We start from the raw sequence: 25,885 nt of genomic DNA, 5'->3' as shown, positions 1-25,885 counted from the left end.
TCCCTGACTCGATACCGGGCACTGCACTCCCTGAGGGGGTGTGGAACGCATGTGTCGAATTTGAAGTCGGTGGGGCAAACGGTTTTCCAGTTACATGCATTACAACCGTACACACGCACACACACACACACACACACACACACACACACACACACACACACACACACACACACACACACACACACACACACACACACACACACACACACACACACACACACACACACACACACACAGAGAGAGAGAGAGAGAGAGACGAGGGGCATTTATAGTAGGATGGCTTCTTTTGGGCTTGTTTTCTTATACGTGGTCGCTTATTTCTGTCGCAAAATCTGGCAACACTGCTGTACAGCAGCTGAGTACGAGGGGTGCGAGAGGTGCAGCAGTAGGGCACAGTGTGGCAGTGAGTCAGAACAGAAGACCCGCTGAAATTCAAAGTTTGAAGGAGGAGACTCCACGCCAGTCGATAAACTTAAGGCTTTAGCTTTGACTTCTCTTCTGGTGTGCACTATTTAGACGTTAGTTAGTGCTGCTAACTACGGTTTACTACCATACTTTAACTAATACACATATCCAGGTAAGACTTCTTTCTTATCTCGCTGTTTTAGCTTTGGCCTAATAATGTAACGTTACGTTAGCACGGATTCTCATCAAATAGCTCGTTATAAAACGAGTAGCTTAACGTTAACGCATTCGAAAGTTACTGTTAACTATAGGGCCTAGGCCACAGTTTTATACATGGATCGTATTTGGTGGCACTTCAAATCAATGTAGGTAACGTTAGCTAATCCACGTAAGATAATAGACTAGTAGCTAGCCGCCAGTGAAACCTTAGACACGTTTGCCCAAGTTTAGACTCGTAGCGTATTTTTCGATTCTGACGATCTGATGATCACTCTCAGAATCGAAAAATACGCTACGAGAGTAAATATGGGGCTAAGAGACAGTTACAATAAGTGAAACTATAGTGATGTTTACTTTTGTTTTGTTCAAATCTGCTTTGATTTCTAGAAATAAGGGTATGCGCATGCATAAAGTGAGTGGCAAAGTGACTCGTTTAATGCAATCAGAAAGGACTTTTCTGTTTGGATGTGGGCATTGGGCTGTCAACTTGTCAAGGCCAGAAAGTAGTTGTTTGTCAGTAGGCGTTCCCTCCCGCATAACTTCATGGTAAGATGATGATGTCATTGTCTCCACCAGGCCGAAGGCATGGGGAGAGAGTATGTTTTGCACTCCGTCCGTGTGTCCGTCCGTCCGTGTGTGTGTCCGTCCGTCCTTCCTTCCGTCCGTCTGTGTACAGCTAATCTCCGGCACCGTTAACCCGGTCGATGCCAAACTTTGCACACACACTCCCTGGATGCCAACGATGAACCTCTGCCCCACATTTTCCAGAACGGCCTGTTATAGCGCCACCATGAGGCAGCTTTTCACATTTATACCTAAAACTGTACCGATCTGCGTGAAACGTTGCATGCACACTCCCTAGAGGCCAAGGACAAACCTTTTACCTGCATTTTCCGCATCTGCCTTTTATAGCGCCACCAGGAGGCCGACTTTTGTAAAACAATTTTTTTGATATTACTCCTCCAGATTCTGTCCAAAAATCTCACAAATCGTTACACAATATCTCTATGGTCATGTGCTCAAGTCGGATCTGTCGGATATTTCATATTCCATCCTAATTGGCTATAATTGGCTTTCACAGTTTGCAAGATTTCTCAGATTGTACACTGATTGGCTAAAATTGCCTTCCAAAGTTTTCAGGAGTGGCCCGTTTTGTACAAAATGCTGCACATGTCCTGCTCATCCAGAATTCTATCCTCAGAGATGCTATGAGTGATCTGGCTCTGCATTTCCTCAACAAAATGAAGAAAAGAAAAACATTCTCCTAAACATTTTGCCAAACATCACACACACTCCTATCCTCCTGGTGGAGACCTGTGCCCGGAAGGGCACTTTTTCTAGTTGTCACTGTTATGTGATTCAGGTTGCAGCCATTGGTCGTGTTTCACGTTAGGTTTCTCTACACTGTTTGAATTTAATTGGGGGTGAGGGACAATCCTGGTCTGTGTTTAGCCTTGGATGGATCACAAGACGGTCATTGGTCATGATATGATACGATATGTCATAATATTTGACAGTCTTGTATCAAGGAAGGCTATTCTGTGTTGTGTTACTGCAACCTATACCTGTCAACAGGTTGTCACCCAACATACTAGGTCTTTCATGTCACTTGTGTTTCTCTGTTTGCAGTGCAACATGGAATCTGGAGAAGAAAACACTGCTGCTAACTCGAAAAGGCCAAGAGCTCCCTTGTCCGATTCGGAGGACAATGTTCTCTTGCCATCAGGTGTGTGTGCGGGTCACAGTGTATGACTACTCAAACAAGTGGTGGCATTGGCTCAGGGGTAAAGTTGCCGGATGGGAACCGATCGATCCCGGGCTCACCCCAGAGTAACTGTGTCCTTGAGCAAGACTTGAACAAGAAAAGAACCCCTAATTGCTCACGATGTGGCAGTGCAGGTTGGTGCCTTGCATGGTTTCCCCCCTCCGGCATCAGTGTATGAATGTGTGTGTGTGAGTGGGTGAATGCACAATCTATGTAAAGTGCTATGGATAAATGTGCTATATAAATGCACCATTCATAAGTGTGAAGGAATAAGTAATGTTAATATCTATAACGTGGTTGGTTACGTGGTTGTCTCTCTCTCTCAGATATACCTTATTTTAGTGGTTCCCAAAGTGGGGTCTGGGGATGCCAAGGGGTCCTTGAGGGAGTTCCAGGGGGTCCCCAGCTAAATGATAGTTTGGAATCAAATGGACCCTAATGGGTCCATTTGGTTCCATTTGTACCCTCTGAGAGTTAGATAGAAATGCCATTCAATGGGGGAACTGTAGACTAATTCATGTCAAACTGGGGGTCCTTGACATGAAAAAGTGTGAACCACTGCCTTATTGATCCTGCACTCCAAAGTCCCATGATTGCAGGCCTCACATGTTTTCTCTCCCACCGTGTGTATCAGATGGGCAGAAGCGGCGGCGCCTGGAGAGTGCTGCTGGCCAGGAGAACCGCAGTCCCACGCCGTCATCCCCGGGACGGAGAGCTGAGCTGGATGTAAAGCCAGACACACCGGCCATCACCTCAGTCAGGTCCCGACTACAGCTGCTCTCACAGACACGGCCAGGTGAGAAAGGTGTCACTCCAGTCCTGAACCCGACTATGCAAACACTAGAATGCATGGGGCCTAGGTTAGAGCAGTGGTTCTCAATCTTGTCAGGCGGTGACTAATAGAATATGTCTGTTTTATTAATCAAACTGCGCTTCGATAGCTCGCCTATGGGAGAGCACCTTCTAAGCAATGTGATCAATACAGAAGCATTACGTACACACTCACAGACAAGAATTGGCTGGGCATGTGACGCGGGAAAAGAGGCCCTGCCCTCCAGGCAGCAGGATATAGAGTGTCGCAGTCCCGCCCCCTTTCATGACGACGAGCAGCCCGGAAGAGAATTTCCCACTACATTTTCCCCATAGACGTTTCAAAAAGTATCTATTTAAAGACCTGTAAGCCTCAGACAAAGCCAACTCGGATGGTGATAAATCATGACAATAAACAAAAATAAATTGGGCCGAACAAATAATTAGAAGAAAAACAACAAATTATTTGCTTGCAGGTGATTATTTTTCTAAGTGTTGCAGTCTGGAAGTTCTCGTTAGATATCGCTCAACTGCCCTGCGTACCACCTTTTGAATTTGCACATAATGCAGTAGGCAGCAGGACGTTGCTTGACTGAAAACGAGTGCTTCCAAACTCTGATGGCAAGATGGCTGCGGTCTGCAAATGGTCAATAGCAGTGGTTCTCAATCTTTTCAGGCTGTCACTAATAGAATTTGTGTATTATTTCAGGAGGACCTGTTCTGGCCCGGGCTGAATCTGATCCAGGGTCTGCTGGTAGCCCATCAGTCTTTCTCCAGGACTCCCAGGGCTTTAGACAACAACTCCTTGGTGAGACGCACAGTTTATTCCCTCACAGTACATACTTAGGCAACCAGTCTGGACCGTTTGGGCAGTCTAGTCCAGTTATTGCCAATAAATGTAAAAACCTAATCTTAGCTTTGCAATAAACATATAGTTTAGTAACCTATGAATATTGCTGAGCCTTGTAACAACAACAAAACTCACACTATCAAACTTATTTAAATTGGATTTATAATCTTTGTAGTCTTGGTGATTCCATTTTATAACACATCTTCACTGTAAATCAATATACTATGGCCAAGGGATTTTTAAATCTATTTTGCTATCAAGCATCGCCCTACTAACCTAAGACTAACATTTAGCCAATAGCAAATGCAGAACAAATCCATTTATTGTTATAAACAACTTGGATTGTCATTTTAAATCATTAAAGGAAAAGTATGTTTTCCATTTGTGATGTTTTTCATTTTTATAAATGTGCAAAGGCTTAAAATAATATGAATGATACACACGTGACATGGCTTTATCTGGCCTATCATACCTATTTGAGCGTGGTGTCACTGATATTTGTTCTGCGTTGTTCTTGCGTTTTTCCTCCAGGTGAAGGAGAGTTCAGTCAGCGTCTGGAGCGTTTCAGAGCACCCTCGTTTGAGCCAAGCACTGCTGCAGGCCACCACCTGCGGGAAGCCACCTGCCCTCGCTCCCTCTCCAACTTTGTCTCTGACATCCACCAGAAGATCCAGGGAAACGTGACACCCAGCTCCAAGGAAGCTTCCCGCATTCGGCAGGTACATTTACTGAGGCTCAGCTCAGTGGCTTCATAGCTTTTTGTGGCATAATGCTTAATATGGACTGTTGTTTGGCTTTGGGGGTCGCTCTTCCAGTCTGTTCTGTAATAATGTTTGTACAATTACTACTGAATTTTAAGTTATTGTTTTTATTTTTACCACCAACGTGGATATGTTTTTTGTATTAAATTGTTAAATGTCGTCTCAACTCTCAGGGTAGATGCTCAGTTTCTGTCTTTGTCTGTCATCCCACCAATCAGGAGAGAGAACAGGAGGTGCGCCTGTTGGTCTCCCAAACGATTGCTAACAATGTCTGGCTGAAAAGGAGCAACTCCGACCCATCACTGGCCGAGGTGTGTTTTAGTTTTCACATTTCCAATTGTCTGTCTACCTGACTGTTTTATGTACTTTTACTTAGCTCTATATGCAGTTTCATCACTGTATTTGTCATAGGGGAGCCGTGCCAATATTTAACATTAATCATATTGTTCTATAGAGAGTACCCAATTCTGATGTCAAACCCACGGCCAGTGAAGATGTGTTTGCATTCAAAATCCCATAAAGATTTTTTTTAAATTAACGTAATGTAAGAACTGTGTTCCAAAAATGTCATAATTGTGACAGCCCTATATACAGGGTTTAAATTTCTCGTTTAATGTTTGAAAATACACATTAACATGAATCCAACATACACTGATAATAGTGCTGTCACACATCTTTAGCGGATTGTCTCAGTTTGTATAAATGTATTCCTATTCACCGTCGGTTGATGGTTGTAACCTTAGGAAAATAGTCTGTCTTTAATGTCGGCTGGTCATGTAGTGGTCAGGTGGTTTTAGTTGAAATAATTCTTCAACTGCAGAAAAACAATTTAAAATTGTTCATCCCAGTTTTACTCTGATGTTTTCAATTCAACTCTGACTACCTCCGCTGCCGGCTCGACTGCGACAACAACGATGCTCCCCGTTACATTTTTTATACAGAACAGCGGGGTGGAATAATAGTGCAGTGTTCCCACCCTGAACAGGCTGTGTAAAACGGGGTTATGTGAATCTCACAGCAGGGGAAAACCTCTCCTGGACCTTCCTGCTCTTCCTGGATAGCACCGAAACGTAGCAGGAGAATCTGGCCTCCCTCACAGTCCTTGGATGTGAGTGATTCAACTGCAGCTCAGTCACTTGGAGCTGCCCAGTTGGGCAACATTTTGTGGACATGGGAGTGGGCATGAAGGCCTTCAGTGGGCATACTGTAGGAATTGGCAACAGATGTAAAAAATCCTTTAGGATAATACAGGGAGAATAAAATCTCACAAAAGGTGCCCATTTTCATAGCCCCAAATGTTTGCCTCTCAGGGTAGGAAGTTAAATGACTAGACACCAATTTAAGTTGTGGTTTTGGGTTGGTGGGTTTGCCACTAAAGACATCAGAGGTTATTTTCCTTTCTTGACTTAAATGAACATGTAAGCAAGGCACAATGTTTTTGGTGAAATGTAATTATACCTAGTATTAACTGGAAATCCACGTGAGGGGATATGTGAAAATGCTGATGCTCTACTTTGCTATTATATCTTGCTCTTTCTGGGGCCCCTGGGTTTAAGTAAGATTCTAATGTTGATTTTTGACTTGACTTGGCCTAGGGTTTCCCCTAGTATTTGTCCAACTGGAGATTAAGGTACATTAGCATGTGTCTTATGCTTGAAGATCAACAAGTAATATGTGTGAGGCCAGACCTACTGTATATACAGTAGGCAGCTGCATCGCTGTTAATTGAATCATTTCTATGCATCACAAGCAGCAGCTTCTCTCCCTTAGGTCCACATTAAGCACTTACATTTACATATACACATCAGAATACCAATCAGTGGTGGTTTTAGACCTAAATGAGCAGGGCCAACAAACATAAAAATTTTGGCTTAGAGTTAGACGATAACCTCTGAAATGTGGAGGAAGATTTGATGAATTTGAGAAATAGTTTGCCAATAGCTGTTACAGATGTTGTTTCATGGTATATATCGGCAGGGGAAAACCTCTCCTGGCCCGTCCTCTGACTGGACGGCACCGCCACCTACGCGTAGCAGGAGAATATGGCCTCCCTCACAGGCCTTGGATGTGAGTGCTTCTGCCAGCTACAACTGTACAGTAGCTGTCCTCAGTCACTTAGAGCAGTGGTTCCCAAACCTTTTCATGTCAAGGACCCTCCAAATTGACACTAATTAGCCCGCTAATATTATAACAGCACCTTCTTGCGGACTCCCATTTGAAAAGATATGCCAAGGACTCCCATAAGAGAAGATTTTTTACAACTAGCAGTGATTTTCAACCCGTTTAATTTCATGGACTCACAATTTGACATGCATTAGGCTACGGGCCCCCATTTAATGGCATTTCTAATCTCTGAGACCCCAATTTATATTGTAAAATCAATGTTAATTTAACTCTGAGAGTGTACAAATGGACCTGTGAGGGTCCAATTGGTTCCCTTTGTACACTCAGAGTTACAGACCCATACGGGTCCAGTTGGTTCCAAACTATCACTTAGCCGGGGACCCCCTGGAACTCCCTCAAGGACCCCTAGGGGTCCACGGACCCCACTTTGGGGACCACTGACTTAGAGCAGCTACACACCTGCTGGGCAACAATTTGTGGTCATGGAGGTGGGCGATATGGCCTTCAGATAATATGCTAGGAATTGGCAACAGGTCATGCAATCAATAAGGCTAATAGAAAAAAAACATTCTATTATCATCTATTGATTAAAATTGACCGTTTTCATGGCCCCAAATGTGACTTTCAGGTAGGAAGTTGGATAACGGTCACCTATTTAAGTCTTTGTTGTGGTTTTGGGTCGGTGGGTTTGCCACTAAAGATATTGTAGGTTATTTTCTTTCATGATCAATGAACATGGTGACATTGGGGCACAAGGGATTCACTTTGACCATTTGTGTTGTTGAAATGTTGTCATTACACCTGTCAATTCATGGTTTCACAGTACCGTTTGGGGGATTTGTGAAAATGCTCCATTTTTCTATCATATTTTTGGCACACTGCTTTTGATTTCTGATGTGACATTGCATTTTCCTTTTCATTGAGTGTTCCTTTTCTACTTTCCTATCTCTACCATTGCGGCATATCACTATTCACCATTAGTTCCTGTGATGGTATTTAATCCTAAAGTAATTTGTGTTATCTCCCCAGCAGGTAGATGGTGATACTGAAATGAAAGATGGAAGCTACTCTGAAGTTTTTGCAGCTAGTACAGAGACGGTACAGCCAAAGACCACAGGTGAGACCCTCTGACTGGAACACACAGAATTCCTTAATGCATAGTTGACTAATCCTTCTAAGAGTACGTTTATAGTCTAATAATAATAATGTTTAAACGTGAGAAAACGGGCTTCTTATTGCACATTTAGTGTAGAAGACTATTGCACACTGGGATAAACTATAAACATGTGCCAAAGGAAATGATTATTACTTAGTGTAGTTATGTGCAACTGTGACTCTTTAACAGGTGAAAACACACACACAACTAACCCTAACCCTACAAGACATCCAGGGCAGAATGATGAGAAGAACCATTTATTGGGAAATGAGAAAGGCAAGCTAAATTCCTGTCAACCTGACATGCACGTTGTTTTGGAGTCACCTGTTGACGAAGAGCAGAGTGTATCAGGGTTGGCGACTACTGCTACAGGGTTGGCTAATGCTGAAGCGCATGGTGCCTTGGGGTTGGTCACTACTGAAGAACAGGGTGCATCAGATTTGGCTACTCTTGAGGAGCAGGTTGTATCAGAGTTGTCTAGAACTGAGGAACGGAGTGCCTCAGAGGTGGCTACCACTGAGGAGCAGAGTGCATTGGAGTTGGCTACCACTGAGGAGAAGAGTGCATTGGAGTTGTCTGCTATTGGAGCGCAAAGCGCATCAGTGTTGGCTGCTTCCGAGGAAGAGAGTGTATCTTTGTTGGCTGTTATTGAAGAGCAGGGTTTGTTTACTACTGAGGAACAGAGTGCCTCAGAGGTGGCTACCAGTGAAGAACAGAGTACCTCAGAGGTGGCTACCAGTGAAGAACAGAGTACCTCAGAGGTGGCTACCAGTGAAGAACAGAGTACCTCAGAGGTGGCTACCAGTGAAGAACAGAGTGCCTCAGAGTTGGCTACCAGTGAAGAACAGAGTGCCTCAGAGGTGGCTACCAGTGAAGAACAGAGTACCTCAGAGGTGGCTACCAGTGAAGAACAGAGTGCCTCAGAGGTGGCTACCAGTGAAGAACAGAGTGTGTCCGGGTCACCTGCAATTGATGAACAGAAGACCAAAGAGGCATTCAAAGTAACTGCAGAGAAAGACTCCGTCTCAATTGAAGAAAATGATAAGTTTGATGAACGTTCATATGGAGAGGAGACCGAACCATCAATGGATGAGGAACCGAGGACGTGGAGATACCCTCAAGGTGGGGTGTACAGGGAGGTAGAGTTGTGCATCGTTGAGCATGAAGATGCTGCATGTACTAAACAAGGACAAGAGGAGCGCAACTCGCCCACAGAGGTTACTGGGTTCCCAATAAGTGAAGAACTTGAGGACAACATGGAGTCCACATCAGTGGAGGAACGCGATGGATCAAAAATGCTCCCTGATGACTTGGTCAGAGACCAAAGAGATGTGGTCCAGTTTCTGAAACCTACCCCAGAAAGAGACCCGGTAAACACTGTGAATCATAAAGAAGTGCAGATGTTAAGTCCTGATGCAGTGAAAGTGGAGGTGATGAACGTGGATATAATCAACATGGACAAAGCAACTTCATCCACAGAGACCCAGACATGTGATATAAAACAAGAAGACATGGAGTTGTCCTTTGGGTCGAATTCAATAACAGATGAAGTTCAGGCTGTGAAAGACGGACAGTGCAAAGATGACCCAAAAGATATCGAGCTTGGTAGTAATGGCGCAGATGTAGAGACCGTGATGGAGGCTCAGAATTCAGAGGATGAATTCACTCATATTTCCATGGAAGTCCCACTAACGGAAAAGTGTGTGGAGGCAGGGGCAGTAATATCACCGGCACTAGAAGGAGAGCAGGTTGCCATAGATGAACAACTGGCACGTGAAAATAATCAGTCACATAAACGAGGAATCCTAAAGAGCGTCTCCTTCATCTTGGAGCCTCAGCTAATCAAAGACTCAACCCTGTCTGAGATGAACACTTTCTCTGAGCCCAGGAGAGAGTCTAGCTCATCAGGTGAGATGAATACAGCTGCATTTGGAAGACATAATTAACATGATTTGAGCACAGTGGCTGTATTTGGGGAACTGTATGGTACTGTAAAATAAATTGATTTAAGTAAGTTATCTACGTTTACAATTATAGTGCTGTTGGTTAGTAAGATTGATACAAGTATGGTTATAAGATGGTAGAAACAATGGTCATGTTGTTCCACATCACCTAAGCACAGGTTTATTATGGGACATGAAAGTATTTTACTAGAGCCTGCCCGATTTATCAGTCGGTCAATTTTATTGGCCGATATTGGCTTGTCGAATATACTGTCTCCATTACATAAGTAACAATTACAAAATACCATTTTGGTAACCACATTCTAGGGGTAGTTCATTGCAAAACGTGTGTGTGTCCGTGTGTACTAATCCTATATATTAAGATTTGCTGGTGGCCGACGGGCCTCGTCACGCTCTGCCATAACCAATAAGGAGTTCCCAATGCAGGAGTGTGTTGTCTAACCTCAATGTGTCATTATGTTATCGGAACAAATCACTCGGCTATATAGGCACAAAAAGGGTTATGCCCATATGGGCTGATGACATCAGGCATATCCAAATATGGTCATAAAAGGACAAAACTTCAGTATCTGTCGGGCTCTAGTATTTACTCTGGGTGGCACAAGGGAATTTCGAGAACACTATTGAGCACAGTTTGAAACACATTGGTGATCATTTATTTAAGATATGACTTGTTTTATACATGTTGTTTCCCACACGTTTGTGAACCAGGTAAGGCCAGGTAAGGCCATGTTCACAATTCACATACCTTTGCGTTGAACGCTGGGCTAATACCTTTTTTTTTACCCTTTTTTTTTGTGGATATAATGGGCTCAAATAATTGATTACACGACACAAATTCTGTTACCATAACAACGACCGACCACCCTAACTCAGAACTTAACTTAAAATCTGTTTTCAACATTTGGAATTGGAACGGCTCCGTTGGGGGGGTGGGAGAAAGCAGCTCGGCTTTGAACTTTTTAGAAGACAAGAGGATTTCTGTAGGGGAGGGACGACTGACATAATGCTACGTGTGATTAGTTGTTTTTAAAAGGTTGGAATGTTTTTTTTTTCTCCACCAGAGGATGAACTGAACTCTCGGGACGAGGCCAACACAGCGGAGCTGATAGACGAGATGTTTGGGGAGGTTCTGGAATATGCCGGAAAGATGGAATCGGAGCGGAAGAGGGCTGACGTAGACACCGAAGACAGTGGCATCAGCGCTTGCTCTGGAGAAAAGGACAAGATGGACTGCGAGAAAGAGAAAAGCGAGGGAGACGATGAAGTCAAAGAGGACCATGGGTGCGAGGAGGAGCTTGACGCCAGTAGAGATGAACTGACTTTCCCCCCCACCGGCATCCTCTCTCCTCTCAGCAAATCTGTAGAGGCTGTGGTCACCCCTCTCGTAAGTCCTAGGGTTGTCCCGATCGCATTTTCAAATGATCGGAATCGGATCGGGAGCCAAAAAACATGATCGGGACATCCCTAGTATCAATATTATATCCATATCATGATATTTGACTGGATATTGTCTGTGATTTGGGATATTATACTATTGTGATATAGCATAAACGTGTTCTATAAAATATTAATGTCGGATCGGGAAAAATCGGTATCGGCAGATGCTCAAAATCAAATGATCGGAATTGGATCGGGAGCAAAAAAAACGTGATCGGGATTCGGGACATCCCTAGTAAGTCCATTAAAATATATATTATAGTCCAATATTAAAATATCTTAAAGCATTATAATGAATCTATTTGTATCTATAAATGCAGGAGCCATGCCCTCACCAGATCACGGGCTTAGCCCAGAGTGTAGTAGAGGTGTTTTCTTCTTACAATGTGTTACTTTCTTTCCACCTGTTGTACCTGTAATATTCTGTATATTTCTGACTAGGTTAAAAATATATATATATATTTTGTCAATTGATGTCTTTTGTTGTTTTTTGATCAGGCTTGAAAGGGACACTATATTAGCACTTCCACGTTTACAATTTTTTTTTTTTCATTGATTGGCAAATGGTGCTGCATTTTAGCCTGGCTAATAAGCCAGACTATTAGCCAGGCTAGCTGCATTTGTGCATGTCTGTGAATCAATTGAGAATGAGATGAATGCTTTCCCGTTTTTAAATGTTTGTGCATTATTTATTATTTATAGCTGTATACCATATTGGCCTGAATATAAGACTACGTTTTTTTTTCCAATAGAAATATCCTAAAAAACGGGGTCGTATTATAATCGGACTAGACTATTTGACATTCAATGATCTTTTTCCACAAATGAGTCTTGAAAAATGGTGGTCGTCTTATAATCAGAGTCGTCTTCTATTCGGGATATATATTCAGGGTATATCTAAATGTTCCATCCTTGGATCCACAGAGGCTGGCAGTGACCCTGCAGTCCAACCCAACATCTTTGCTCCTGACCCCAGAGAAGTTGTCTACCCCTCCCGCGGAGTCATCTCCTTTATACAGGTAATAGAATGATTCCTTTAGGCGGTAATGGTAATCAAATGCTGTTTTTCTCATTGGCTTGACGAGTAAATATGGGTATGTGACCCGGTCGGTATTTGTTGTTGGCCTTGGTACCTTGGTATGTTGGGCAATGATGAATATGCAGATCATCTATATTGTATGTATGAACTCTGTGCATGCATACTTGAATCCAAACTCGTTTTAAAATTATTTTGTATAATCTTTGCATTCTTGCAATATGTCTATGCTCTTTGTGTGTCTGATAATAATGTATTTCTCGATTGACAGCATCGATGCCTATCGCACTCAGAGACAGAGTAACATACCTACCTTTCAAAGTGTCACTCCTACGATACAGAGGAAGGCCCAAGAGAAGTCCCGTCCGCAACAATCTATCAACATAAAAGATAAGATATTGGTATGTGGCAGCCTTTTTTTTGTCTCTTCTTTTAATGGTCTGTGAGGTGGATTGCAGACAGTACATACTACATCAATGTGGTGTACTGGTGTGGTGTTACATTTGATATAACTCCCCCTGACACTGTTGGCTGGATTCCCATTGCAGTTAGAACTGCAGACTCACTCCCAATCTTCGGCCGTAGTCTGAAAACTCACCTCTTCAGACTCCGCATTGGCCCGTTGCACTTGCCCTAGCTTCGACGACCTTGCATTGTATTATAGACATAGCATTGTATAGTGTATACTTATAGTTTCATTGTAAAGATATTCTACTGTTAGAGTTTGACGGATGTTAGGTTTGTGTGTTGTTCCACGGTTGTCCAGGCTCTAAAAGAGTGACATTGTGTGTTGTCCCACGGTTGTCCAGGCTATATTAAACGAGTGACATTGTGTGGTGTCCCACGGTTGTCCAGGCTCTATTAAACGAGTGACATTGTGTGTTGTCCCACGGTTGTCCAGGCTCTATTAAACGAGTGACATTGTGTGTTGTTCCACGGTTGTCCAGGCTCTATTAAACGAGTGACATTGTGTGGTGTCCCACGGTTGTCCAGGCTCTATTAAACGAGTGACATTGTGTGTTGTTCTACGGTTGTCCAGGCTCTATTAAACGAGTGACATTGTGTGTTGTCCCACGGTTGTCCAGGCTCTAAACGCGGAGGCAGTGAAGCTGCAGACGGTGATTAGCCAGACGCTGCAGGCTCTGAGCTGCTGCACCGACGAGGAGCACGGCCGAGGCTCCGCGACCGAGGCCGAGGCTGAGAAACTACTGCTTGTCTCCTGTATGTAGCACACTGTCGTTGAATGCCTGTCTTCTGTACGTAGCACACTGTCGATGAATGCCTGTCTTCTGTACGTAGCGCACTGTCGATGAATGCTTGTTGTCTCCTGTATGTAGCACAATGTTGTTGAATACAAAATGAGTACGGGTATATTTGGTTTCATTTCACGCTCCCAAGAGTTAAAGTATTGTTAAACCTCTGAATTGCTTAATTTTCAAGAATCTACACAATTAGAGGTCTGAGAGACTAAACCTCATCAAATGGTCTGTGGCTAAAATGCAACATAAATAGTCAGAATCAGAAGCCTTTATTAGCCATACATGTAAACATGTTAGGAATTTGTTTCGGTAGTACAGTTACAGATTGCAGTTACCACAGCTGCCATAGACGGCGCTATATTGGATAAATTTCATCTTTCTTGCATCACCAAAAAGAAAGAAAAGGGGGGGAGGGAGGGTTGCATACACTGGTGGGGGGTGGGGGTGTTGGACAGAGGGAGGGGGCATAAGGAGACATCACATCACATTACAAGTAAGAATGAAGTACTTGCATCGCGCGGGCACAGCAAATTTTGGGTGGGGGAGGGGGGAGGTTGTTGGTCTGGGCATTAAAAAAAAGCACTACTCTCACGCATTCCTTCTAAGTTGGAAGAGCTGTGTGGGTGGAGGAAAAAAAAGAATTTTGTGGGCCCTGGTATCAAAATGGTTGAGAACCACTCTGGTAGTAGATTTAGTAGTTGCATTGCTGTTTATGATCTCTATGGTTCATCTTTTATTCAAACGGATTGGTGTGCCAGGTGAAAAGCGTGCTGCCCTCCTGGCAGAGGTGGCGAGGCTGAGGGAAGAAAGGCTTCTGGAGTCTGAGGAAGCAGGAGGTGCCGCCTCCTCCCTGATGCCCTGCAGGGGCACCGTTGCCATCGGCAACATCCAGCTCCCTCTCAAGGTGGAGTTTGTGTACTCCTCACGTAACCGCACAGGTACCACATCACAAAATATGGCTCGTGTTTCTGTCAATCAATGTACTGGCCTGGAACAGGAAACATGTCATTTGTTTTGGTTTGGTACAGTACATGTCGCTACAGCCTGGACGGATAGATGGTCAGTCTGAGACTGTAAAAAATATTCTGAGAATGTACTTGAATGTACTTGACCTGGCAGAGAAAATAATGCGAGTCAGCCTTACTCTGGCCAGACTGACTTCCTTTCAGCTACAAGTGAAAGGATGTGAATGCTGTGTAAACTGTACAGTATTATTAACTGTTTGCTTTGACGTTTGTCCTGGTTGAACACGTAACTAACCTCCAATTCTTTAAATGACGACCATGATTTCCTTCTCCACCTGTATCTAATACCATCTAATTATCTCACCCTCCAAAGGTCAACCAAGTCACTATTTCTTTGTCCTGATCCGCTATGGGCCCTGCAACATTGTTGCCACCCCTCTGGCTACGGCTGCAGATGCCAAGAACGGAGACACCATTTCCTTCCCCACCTCTGTCACTATGTAAGTCAGCATTGTTAAACTCATTTATGATTCATACACCCCTGTTTTGGGAGCTCTCGTACCCTCCCTAAAGCCTTAGCTATTCCCATCCCTGTCTAAAAACAATGACTTGACATTGACATCGGCCACAGCTCAATATAAATAGTTAATTGTTTACCAAATGCATTTCATTTCTTCAATCCCTAATGCTCCAGGAAGGATATTCGCTCCAACTTTGAGATTGATGTGGAAGTCTACAGCCTGGTGAGAAGGCATTTTATTTTATTAAATGTAATGGTATTTACTGCATTTGTTCACTAACAAAGAAGATGAGCATTGTCTCGTCGCTGTCCTATTAAATAATTTGAGAATGTACTGTCCCTCTGTGTTTAGTCCCACACCTCTGGGAACACCTGCAGCATGGAGAGCTCCTCTACTAAGCCACGGGTAAATACTTATCCTCTGACACACTGGTTCCCAAACAGTAGCTCTGGACCCATTTGTGGGTCGTGGACACACTTTTTTTGTTTTTAAGTAAATTATTATTTCAAAACATTTTCTAAAATCATTTTTTTCAGTAATCTCATGAAGAAATCAAAGAAATATTTTTAAGAAATTCCATAAATTCGCTAATTGTGAGCGTTGTGAGCTTGTAGATGTTATTTGAGATGTTGTATTTTCACTAGTTTGGGTCCTGGGCAAAAGTCTTAATTTATTGAGCTAAAATGTTTTGGAACCACTGCTCTGACAGACATGTGCCATAGTATTCACTTGTTGGATGTTTATATACCTTTTAGGTCACGCCAAGAAAGCTTCTGAATACCATTATGGTGAGTGTCCTGTTTTGTTTCTTGGCCAATGAATTGGTACTTGTTAAGAGCAGTGGTGTCATGCTCGTAGAACGCAGTACCACGCCGTGGTACCAGTCTTTTTTTGACGTGCACGCGCAGGGACGGAACGAAGCGGTGCACGTGCGTGCGCGCTAGAACGCGCCCCCCTAGAAGATTCAAGAGAAGACGCACCAACCTCGCGTCACCAGACTTTCCAAGACGCACCAAGTACCCAGTGGTCTAGGTTTACTGGCGCCCCCCGCCGACCCCTCTATTTTCACACCGTGTCAAGTACTGTGACGAATTCAAATGGATACTACTTGCATAACAGCTTTAACTGTTTATACCTGAGCGCACATAGCCTATACGGTAAGCATGCACACTTACAGCAGTAGGCTATGGCTCCAGTAGGCTACTGCTGCTGTGTGTTGTTCTGCACACAAGAAGAATGCCTCCTCCTCCATCAAAGAACAGATTCATTCGTCCAAAGCAAACTTTTTAGATTCGCTATAGTGTGCAGTAAAGATTTTTGTCTGACTATTTTAAGTCTACTTTTGTGTTTGTCTAAAACACTCATACACTATTTAACAATAGACTTGGGCTATGTAGCGATGCGCACATGCACGCGCAACGTTCCGTGGTACCAGAAAAAGAAATCACCATGACACCACTGGTTAAGAGAGTAACAAAGACTTTTCTTTTAGCTGCCATCAGATCAGACTGCATAATGTGAATGAGAACTTTCTCCCCAAGTGTATGTTTGTGTTTTTTTGTTCCTGTTGATTATTTATTTTTATCACATTATGCTGACTGTAACGCCTTAATTTCCCTTCGGGGATTAATAAAGTATTATCTCATGATCTCATCAAAGACCCTTCCATCTCTTTTCAGCATCGTTCCAGCAACAGTATAACAAGTAAGTTGTTTATTTCTTAGACCAGGGAGAGTTTTCACTGACAGGAAATGATAGTCATTTTAACCTAATTTCTCATCTAACTTTAATTTTGGTGCAATATCGTGAGGCAAGAGTAATTTTGAAAAATAATAATAATACACATTCACACTTCGCCATGAAGCTAAGAGAAGCCTGGGATCAAACCAGGAAGAAAGACTGCCTCTACTTCCTGGGCCAGCGCAAGGTTAATTAAATAAGGTTAGGAAGCGAAGACTGTACGGTGGACTCCATGTTGCTCCCTGGAAGGAAAGAAACATGCGCAATTGAGACCAGGAAGTTGTACATGCCCACATTTGTGCATGTACAAATTATGTATTTAATTAACCTTGGGCCAGCGTGAAGTCGCTGTTTGCTTGTGCCAGCGTGAGCTGTACTGTGATTGTCTACTTTTATCTGGACTTATGGATGGTCCACTTTTGTGTGGACTTAACCAAACTCTTGTTTCATTTATCTTGTGATGTGTTGACTTCAATTTCCTAGCAGTGGAAGCCTGAATTATAGGCTTTAGAATTGATAGAATTATAGGGCAAAAGAGCATAATGGAAAATCACGTAATGGTTTGTGATGTACCTTTGTCCTTTCTCTTTCCTTGGTCCTTCGTTAGCTGCCACCTTGTCCGTCATGAACACCCGTCGCTCCAGTAACTTCTGTCTTGTGGGCTCTCACAAGATCACCTTGGCCTCTCTGGGACAGAGCAAGTTCCCTCTGGATAAGGTACTGAGGGGCTAATAGGCTCTTTAAATATGCAGAGTACTTCATTGGGCGCCATAGTCGCCCCTGATATTCTCCAAAAGTATTCTGCATAATGTTTTTCTTGATTGAATACTTTATTAAAAATACTTGAAAACAGTACGGCAAGTGCAATTAAAACGTAAAGGAATCACAGATTTGATATGGACCAGTCGGTGTCTACTAGGATGGTGAAACTGCTTATTGTACTGATTACTTTGCTATGAACACTGAGGACTTTGCTTGTGGGGTTCACACATTATATATTGAGGACAAACCCTGTCCTCTCTAGACCTCTCTATAGTATGCTGGTCAACAGAGGTTTATTCATTTGACTTATTACACACTGTCTGACACAATTACACACTCTTTGCTATTTTCCCCACCATAATGACATTCTACACGAGGGTGGGATCACTGGTGATGTAATGTGTCTACCCCTCCCTATTTCTCTCTCTCTCTCTGTCTCTCTTGCTTTCTTCACTCAGATGAAACTTGAAGGAAAAATCAGGAGGCTCCTGGGAGATGAGTTTCAGGAAAAGGTTTCAGTCTTTCACGACCCTGTCACCCCTCTCCATTCTTCTCACTTCTCTTCTCCTCTAGAGAGACTAACCTTTGTCTAATAACAGCCGCCCGCTCTTGATCATGTGCCTGTGATTCTTTGCTCCTGGCATGTTCTGTCAAAAATCAAGTAGAATTTTTGGATATTGTAGAATTTAACAACCCGAGCTCCATAAGTATTTGGATTTCTTTTTAATTATTTTTGACTTCATATAGAATTTATTACATTGACTGTTCCTTTGGCTTGCAGACATCTATTCTACAAGTCATCATACAGGAAGTAGAATTTGTGACTGCATGCACATCGATGTAAATGTGAAAAAAAGATGTCTATGTAAATCTTATACTGTAGTAATGACGCCAAATGCAATACTGTAATCAACTTATCCATTGTTGGCAGTTGATCTTTTGATACAATATCTGCATGTAGGTAAGCCGGTTTCTCTTGATGAATTGATCGAAATGCCACAGAAATTACACAATCGCACTTATATTAACAATATTATAATGGAAATTCTTCAAATATGAAATTCCGTTATGCCCTCAAGCTAATGAGCTCCACATCATGTGTCCCTACCTCCCTATGATCCTCTTCTACCTCTAGGTGCCCTTCCTTTCGCCTCTAGAGGGCAACATCTACCTGCATCTGGGAAGTGAGAGCCACTCCAATGTGCAGCACCAAGGCTTCCTGGTCAGTACCAGTGTTGTTTTTTTGACAAGCAAGTTTTAGTCATGGTCTTTTGAATAGTTGTCTCCACCAGGCCTAAGGCATGGGGAGAGAGTATGTTTTGCACTCCGTGTGTCCGTCTGTCCGTCCGTCTGTGAACAGCTAATCTCCGGCACCGTTAACCTGGTCAATGCCAAATTTTGCACACACACTCCCTGGTTGCCAACAATGAACCTCTGCCCCAAAATTATTGTTATAGCGCCACCAGGAGGCCGCTTTGTGCAAAACAAGTTTTTGGACAGTGCACCTACAGATTTTGTCCAAACATTACGCAAATTGGTACACAGTCTCTCTAGAGCCATTCAACGAAACGGGTCTTTCAGATTTCTCAGACTTCATCCTGATTGACTAAGATTGGCTTCCAAAGTTCGCAGGAGTGATCAGTTTCAAACAAAATGCTGCAAATCATGAACACATCGTGTGATTTCCGTGAAAGTGTGCATGCACATTCCCACTAGGCCGAGGAAGAAATGCCACATGAACATTTTCAACTCGGCCTCATGGTGGCGCTATAACTGGCCGAAAAGTGTTTTTACCTCTAACTGCACGGATCTGTGGATAACTTTGTATGCCAACTCCCTAGAGGCCAAGGAAAAACCTTTGCCTGGAATTTTTCACATCTGCTCTTTATAGCGCCACCAGGAGGCCGACATATGTAAAACACATTTTCTAATATTACTCATTCAGATTTTATCCAAATTTCACGCAAATCAGTACACATGCTCTCCATAGTCTATGTGATCAAGACGGGTTTGTTTGATTTCTCATAATCCACCCTCATTGGCTACGATTGGCTTCTAAACTTTTCAGGAGTAGCCCGCTTTGTACCCGTTTTGTACAAATCGCCACAACTACTCAACGCAGCGTCCGATTGTGGTGAAACTGTGCATGCATATTCCCACTAGGCTTTGGAAGAAATGCCACTTGACAGTTTTCAAATCAGCCTCATGGTATATTGCTCCTAAACATTTTAGGACACACACTCCTATCCTCCTGGTGGAGACCTGTGCCCAGAAGGGCACTTTTTCTATTTTTCATTTAGTTTTTAGTCACAGTTTAGTCACTTCCCAACTCCATTTTTGAGGTTTAAGATTTGTGTGTTTCTGTGTGTTTCGAAAATATCGAACCATTGGAAAGTAGTAAAAACCTTAACTCTATTGGACCCTCAAACTGTCTGCTAAAGCAGCTAACTCCTTCTCATGCAAGTAATTGACAATATATAAAGTCACAACACCAAATTTGATGAGGCAGTATTGCTTTGTTTTCAAAATATGTTTTTCTTAATTTCCTGAAAAACCGTTTAATTTAGTGAAAAATGAACATTTTGGAGTTAAGTGGTTTCTTCCCGACAGCAGAGATATATACCTTGTTGCTTAGCAGAAAAGGAAAAAAAAAAAAAATATATATATATATATTAAAGTCTAACTCATGTTGATTAGGTGATGTAATGGTGATATAAAACAAACGGTGCAACACAAACATTAAACGCCATTAACAATAAAGAGACAATATGACGTAAACGACACATTATGACGTAAATGTTCCCTTTGTTGTCAATGCTTTTACTAAACAAACTTTGAACTAATATAAAGAAAGACAAACATTAAACCTGCCCCTCAAAAATAAGATAATTTTAAAATATATTTGTGTGAACGGAAATAGCAGCTTCCTTACTCGTATTAGTAGTTCCAGACTCTATATAGCATTTGGAGATTGTGGAATAGTTGTCTGGCTACGCGAGACTAGATCAACGGTGAAGATGTGACGGGTTCTGTAAACGCCCCAAATAACCACGACATCCTTTTCACCAGGGAGAAGTGGAGAACACCATGCTGCCAAAATACTAATGACATGAGACATGTTTCCTTATGTGTATTGAATTGATACTTCCTTCCTTCCCCAGACAATGTTTGAGATGATCAAGGAATTTGGGGTGTGGCACAGACGGTTCTTTGTCCTAGATGGGAGTCAAATGTACTACTGGAACCATCCCAATGACAGGGAAAGCAAGGTGCAGTAGACCGGTCCTACTTCTATCATTTACTAATGTACTACTGGAACCATCCCAATGACAGGGAAAGCAAGGTGCAGTAGACCGGTCCTACTTCTATCATTTATTAACCATCCCAATGACAGGGAAAGCAAGGTGCAGTAGACCGGTCCTACTTCTATCATTTATTAACCATCCCAATGACAGGGAAAGCAAGGTGCAGTAGACCGGTCCTACTTCTATCATTTATTAACCATCCCAATGACAGGGAAAGCAAGGTGCAGTAGACCGGTCCTACTTCTATCATTTATTAACCATCCCAATGACAGGGAAAGCAAGGTGCAGTAGACCGGTCCTACTTCTATCATTTATTAACCATCCCAATGACAGGGAAAGCAAGGTGCAGTAGACCGCTCCTACTTCTATCATTTATTAACCATCCCAATGACAGGGAAAGCAAGGTGCAGTAGACCGGCCCTACTTCTATCATTTATTAACCATCCCAATGACAGGGAAAGCAAGGTGCAGTAGACCGGCCCTACTTCTATCATTTATTAACCATCCCAATGACAGGGAAAGCAAGGTGCAGTAGACCGCTCCTACTTCTATCATTGATTTAAAGCAAGGTGCAGTAGAGCGGTCCTACTTCTATCATTTATTATTACTACTGGAACCATCCCAATGACAGGGAAAGCAAGGTGCAGTAGACCGGTCCTACTTCTATCATTTATTATTACTACTGGAACCATCCCAATGACAGGGAAAGCAAGGTGCAGTAGACCGGTCCTACTTCTATCATTTACTTTATTATATTAACCCACATGAAAGCAAGGTGCAGTAGACCGGTCCTACTTCTATCATTTACTTTATTATATTAACCCACATGAAAGCAAGGTGCAGTAGACCGGTCCTACTTCTATCATTTACTTTATTATATTAACCCACATGAAAGCAAGGTGCAGTAGACCGGTCCTACTTCTATCATTTATTTTATTATATTAACCCACATGAAAGCAAGGTGCAGTAGACCGGTCCTACTTCTATCATTTACTTTATTATATTAACCCACATGAAAGCAAGGTGCAGTAGACCGGTCCTACTTCTATCATTTATTTTATTATATTAACCCACATGAAAGCAAGGTGCAGTAGACCGGTCCTACTTCTATCATTTATTTTATTATATTAACCACATGATTGATTCAGTCTGAGGTCTATGTAGGGTAATTGCTATGCATGTTGTATTGTATATTGGTTGATATACAGAGGTAATGTAGTACTTTCCCACTGGGGTCCCCAGTGTTCGCGGGCCAAAAATAAGGGTTGTGTGCGATAAACCATGGCAATGCGCGATAGATAGATTAATTAATCCTGGCGGGCAGATGGTTAAGTTATTATGTATCGCTGTCACTGTTCTATATTCATGTTATATTATCATTCAAATCTTTGTGTTTTGCCAATTATTTGGGGGACCACCTGTAGGCCATGAGGTAGAGAATTACTGGTCTATGTACTGCATGTATATTTTCCAATATACAGAGATCTACTTAGCTTTATTTTTTTTTGGTTTTCTTTCCCTCCCAGGCACCAGAGGGCAGCATCTCTCTGTCCAGCTCGTCCAGCCAATGTGTCAAGCCTGTGACAAGGGCCTCCTGTGCTCGACCTTTCACCTTTGAGCTGGCCAGCAACAAGTGGGTTATCAATATAACCAAGTAGGTTATCAATATCAAACACAGTGGTGGAAAAAGTACTGGAGAAAGTAATGTTTTTACTTATGTAAAAGTATCAATAATGCAATGCAGAAAAAAGTCAAAGGGCTCCAATTTTGTCGCAGCCTTTACCCGCAGCGCGGCCCGCAATTCAGCATCGGCCCGAAAATTACGAATATAGGAGCTTTCTCTGTCCCTTAATGGTATTTTCGCCCCGCGTCACCCGCTATCTTTTTTGCCGACAGCGGTATTTGCGCCTAGAGGTGTGGTCATGGGTGTGTTGGCACGCTTTCCCCTAAACACAGCACAAGTGAGACTTCAAGGCAGCAGCGGGCTTAGGCTATGAAGCAATATAGCACTAACGGGCAACGCATAAGGGATCCCTTAAAGGCAATGGCACGTGGACTGGTGATTCGTTTAATTATTGTAACGCCCAAACCACACCTATGCATAATATAACGGGTAACTGAGGTGTTTAAGGGATATAGACAGGTAACCAAAATACCAACTTTAGTGGGGGAACACCCTTTCCCCACTCCTAAATCCCCAAATAGTGGCTTTAGAAAGATGAGACAAAAATGGAGCCCAAAGTCTGGTATTCGTGTAGGAGAAGGAGGGAGACCCGCACACTGCCACTTGCTGGTTCAAGTTAGTTAGTCCGCTTCCCCCCAGGTTGGCAGAGGAAGTGTAGCGCCCAGGATTACATTAGATAATTGACACTAAGTGGAAAAAAATGGGTTGCAAAATCATTTAAAAAAAAAAAAGTGCAACGTTTCGGGCTTTCGGTCGCCTAAATAAAAAGCTCTTGAACCAGCCAGTGTCAGTGTGCGGGTCGCCCTCCTTCTACACGCTTGCTGCTTTGTCGCCTACGCAACCTACTGTTGATTAGGTCGAGTGTGCGACCTAGTGTGCTATTTTTGCTACATTAATTATAAAACCCAGACAAACTTAACCAATTTCAACAGGGTGTCCCTAATATATTTGATATGATATTATAGGCGAAACTGTGACTATAGCAGATGCGACGCATTTTGAGCTTGTAGGTCTGCTATCTTTGCTTCTTTTGCAGGACACTGTCATACAACTAATTATAGGGCATTAATTTATGAAACAACAACATAAAAATATTAAATACACAATGTTTCTGCCAGACTATTATGATCTCTGCAGTGATAACTGTCACACAAACTCTGTAACTTTGTGTCACCTCCTGCTGAGCTTACAGACGTTGCTTTATTCTCATCAAGTCAAACTTAAACCTATTTTTGAGGGCCCCTCCTACAGTATATTCAGCTATAGTGTAGATTTTTGTCCTACACAAATTCCCATTGACAATGAATGGTGAATTTACCATATGTGGACGAGCAAATCGGCAAATTCTGTCCTACTCAAAATTCCCATTGACAATGAATGGATAATGTACGATGATAAGAGTGCCCCTCACTTCACACAGGTGTGATTTTTGAGGGCCTCCTATTATATACAGCTTTTTGTCATAACTAGTGTCACATTTGCCATTAACAATGAAAGGAGAATTTACGTCATAAGTGTTGGCTATGTATATAATTCTCGTTAATATTATTTGTGTCGCTATAACATGACCGAGAAGTGGTATAGTGCGGGGTGTAATGCCTTATCTCAGTGACGTGAAAGAACTAGGGGGCATGTGAAGGAGGTCGGAGGAGATGATAAGAGCACCCCTCACTTCACATGGGTGTGATTTGTCTTGTATAAGTTATCATTTGTATGAAGGTCTGTCACTGCTTCATAAAGACTTCATTCTCTGTTCTCCAGAGGCTGGTTTTCAGCAGACACGAAGGGGGAGCAGTCAGAGTGGATGGAGAAACTGAACCAGGTTCTGCTGGACGTCCACACGTGGAGCCGACCCCAACAGACCACCCAGACGGACACACAGACGGACACACAGACCCTACCGGTCAAGGCTTGTAGCAGCAGCACCATGAGGACCCTACCGGTCAAGGCTTGTAGCAGCAGCACCATGAGGGAGAGCAGTCTGTAAACTGCTCTAGACTAGAGTGCTTTCATAATAACACTACAGCCTAGCATTCTGTCAACTACTCGAGTACTATTGTAATACATTCTGTACAACTAGCATTTTGTAAACTGCACTAGAGTACTATACTACAGTAGCATTCTGTACACTGCTCTAGAGTACTATCACGGCAATAAAGTCTTGAATCTTAACATAACTAATACTGTAGGTGAAAAGGTTTTGGTTGGTGTAACTTTACCACACACTTGAGTTCAGCTCTGAGATCACTTGAGATCAGCTCTGTGTTTAACTAAATTGGGTCCACCAAATAATCTTTCTTGCTAGGGCTTTATGAAGTATATTTTGTGTTGATTGACTACAATTGGGAAATAGCCATTTGAATGTCTTTGTATTATGTATTATTTGATTTAGCATTTGAGGTAATCTGGTTATTACCATGAGGTAAGGAATTGGGAGTGTTTCTATTTTGTTACTGCCATTGGGATGTTTTGTTTTCTCTTTCTATGTCATTTTCCTCATTAGCTGCCTTAACTTAACATACTGGGCAGCACTGACTTGTCACTTTCAATATCTCTCTGAGGTGGAGCTTCCTCTTGTGGCTTATATACTTCAGAAAGATTATATAATTTCAATTTGACACTTGACAGGTATGTATTTTTGTAATAACGTTGAATTGGAAAGGTAAATAAACATATTAAATATGTATATATATGAATAGAGTACTAATATACATTGTGAAGGATTTACAGAACATTAACATGACAACTAATGTGTCCAGTAGGATACGTCTGTGAAATACAAAATATATGACTGGTGTAACATGAGGGCTTGATGCTCATGTTGCAATGGGAGAAATTTGTATGACAGTTGATGCACCCGATTGTATTTAAAGATTAGTGCAACCAATAAAGGTAATGCATTACCTGTTTGGGAAGGATTTGATGCAGCTTACAGTATACTCGCCAAGCTTTATGCCTTTTTCTAAATGAGAATCTATCAAGCGCTTGACTGTATCTGCATCTTGGGGTTTTCACCGCCTTCCCTAACATGGATGATGGCACTATTGATCAGAGGAAAAGGTGAAAGCATGTCTTTGGCCTCTGAAAGGATATTAAATATGCTGCTGCATTGTATTGTT

At 42.5% G+C, this 25,885-nt stretch overlaps 1 protein-coding gene across 2 annotated transcripts; it reads left to right on the top strand.

The window, feature by feature from the left end:
• The first annotated feature begins 332 nt into the window (after nucleotides 1-332).
• On the top strand, nucleotides 333-25,885 carry anln2 (anillin, actin binding protein 2). Of its 2 annotated transcripts, XM_079501558.1 has the most exons (26): nucleotides 333-577; nucleotides 2,254-2,350; nucleotides 3,024-3,185; nucleotides 3,909-4,007; nucleotides 4,581-4,768; nucleotides 5,029-5,121; nucleotides 5,829-5,918; nucleotides 6,788-6,877; nucleotides 7,967-8,051; nucleotides 8,280-9,998; nucleotides 11,119-11,441; nucleotides 12,419-12,513; nucleotides 12,802-12,931; nucleotides 13,616-13,751; nucleotides 14,548-14,727; nucleotides 15,128-15,254; nucleotides 15,449-15,497; nucleotides 15,627-15,680; nucleotides 16,031-16,063; nucleotides 16,955-16,979; nucleotides 17,623-17,732; nucleotides 18,236-18,289; nucleotides 18,913-18,999; nucleotides 20,939-21,046; nucleotides 22,609-22,736; nucleotides 24,528-25,885. In XM_079501558.1, the coding sequence occupies exons 2-26, from the start codon at nucleotides 2,260-2,262 to the stop codon at nucleotides 24,751-24,753; spliced, it is 4,482 nt and encodes a 1,493-aa protein (XP_079357684.1). In that variant the 5' UTR covers nucleotides 333-577; nucleotides 2,254-2,259; the 3' UTR covers nucleotides 24,754-25,885. The 2 variants fall into 2 exon arrangements, with proteins under 2 accessions (XP_079357684.1, XP_079357685.1); XM_079501559.1 differs by lacking the exon at nucleotides 18,236-18,289 and having other exon boundaries at nucleotides 334-577; nucleotides 7,964-8,051.

This window comes from Electrona antarctica (genome assembly GCF_951216825.1).
Source record: "Electrona antarctica genome assembly, chromosome: 5".
Lineage (NCBI taxonomy): Eukaryota > Metazoa > Chordata > Actinopteri > Myctophiformes > Myctophidae > Electrona > Electrona antarctica.
The sequence above is the reverse complement of the archived record's forward strand: the minus strand, read 5'-3'. Positions and strand labels throughout refer to the sequence as shown.

What these genes read in the sequence shown, in the direction of transcription:
- anln2 (XM_079501558.1), top strand. Translation starts at nt 2,260, where the DNA reads ATGGAATCTGGAGAAGAAAACACTGCTGCTAACTCGAAAAGGCCAAGA. An exon ending in GAGTCATCTCCTTTATACAG is followed by an intron (nt 12,514 to 12,801) that starts GTAATAGAATGA and finishes CTCGATTGACAG; the next exon opens with CATCGATGCCTATCGCACTC. An exon ending in GAAACTACTGCTTGTCTCCT is followed by an intron (nt 13,752 to 14,547) that starts GTATGTAGCACA and finishes TTGGTGTGCCAG; the next exon opens with GTGAAAAGCGTGCTGCCCTC.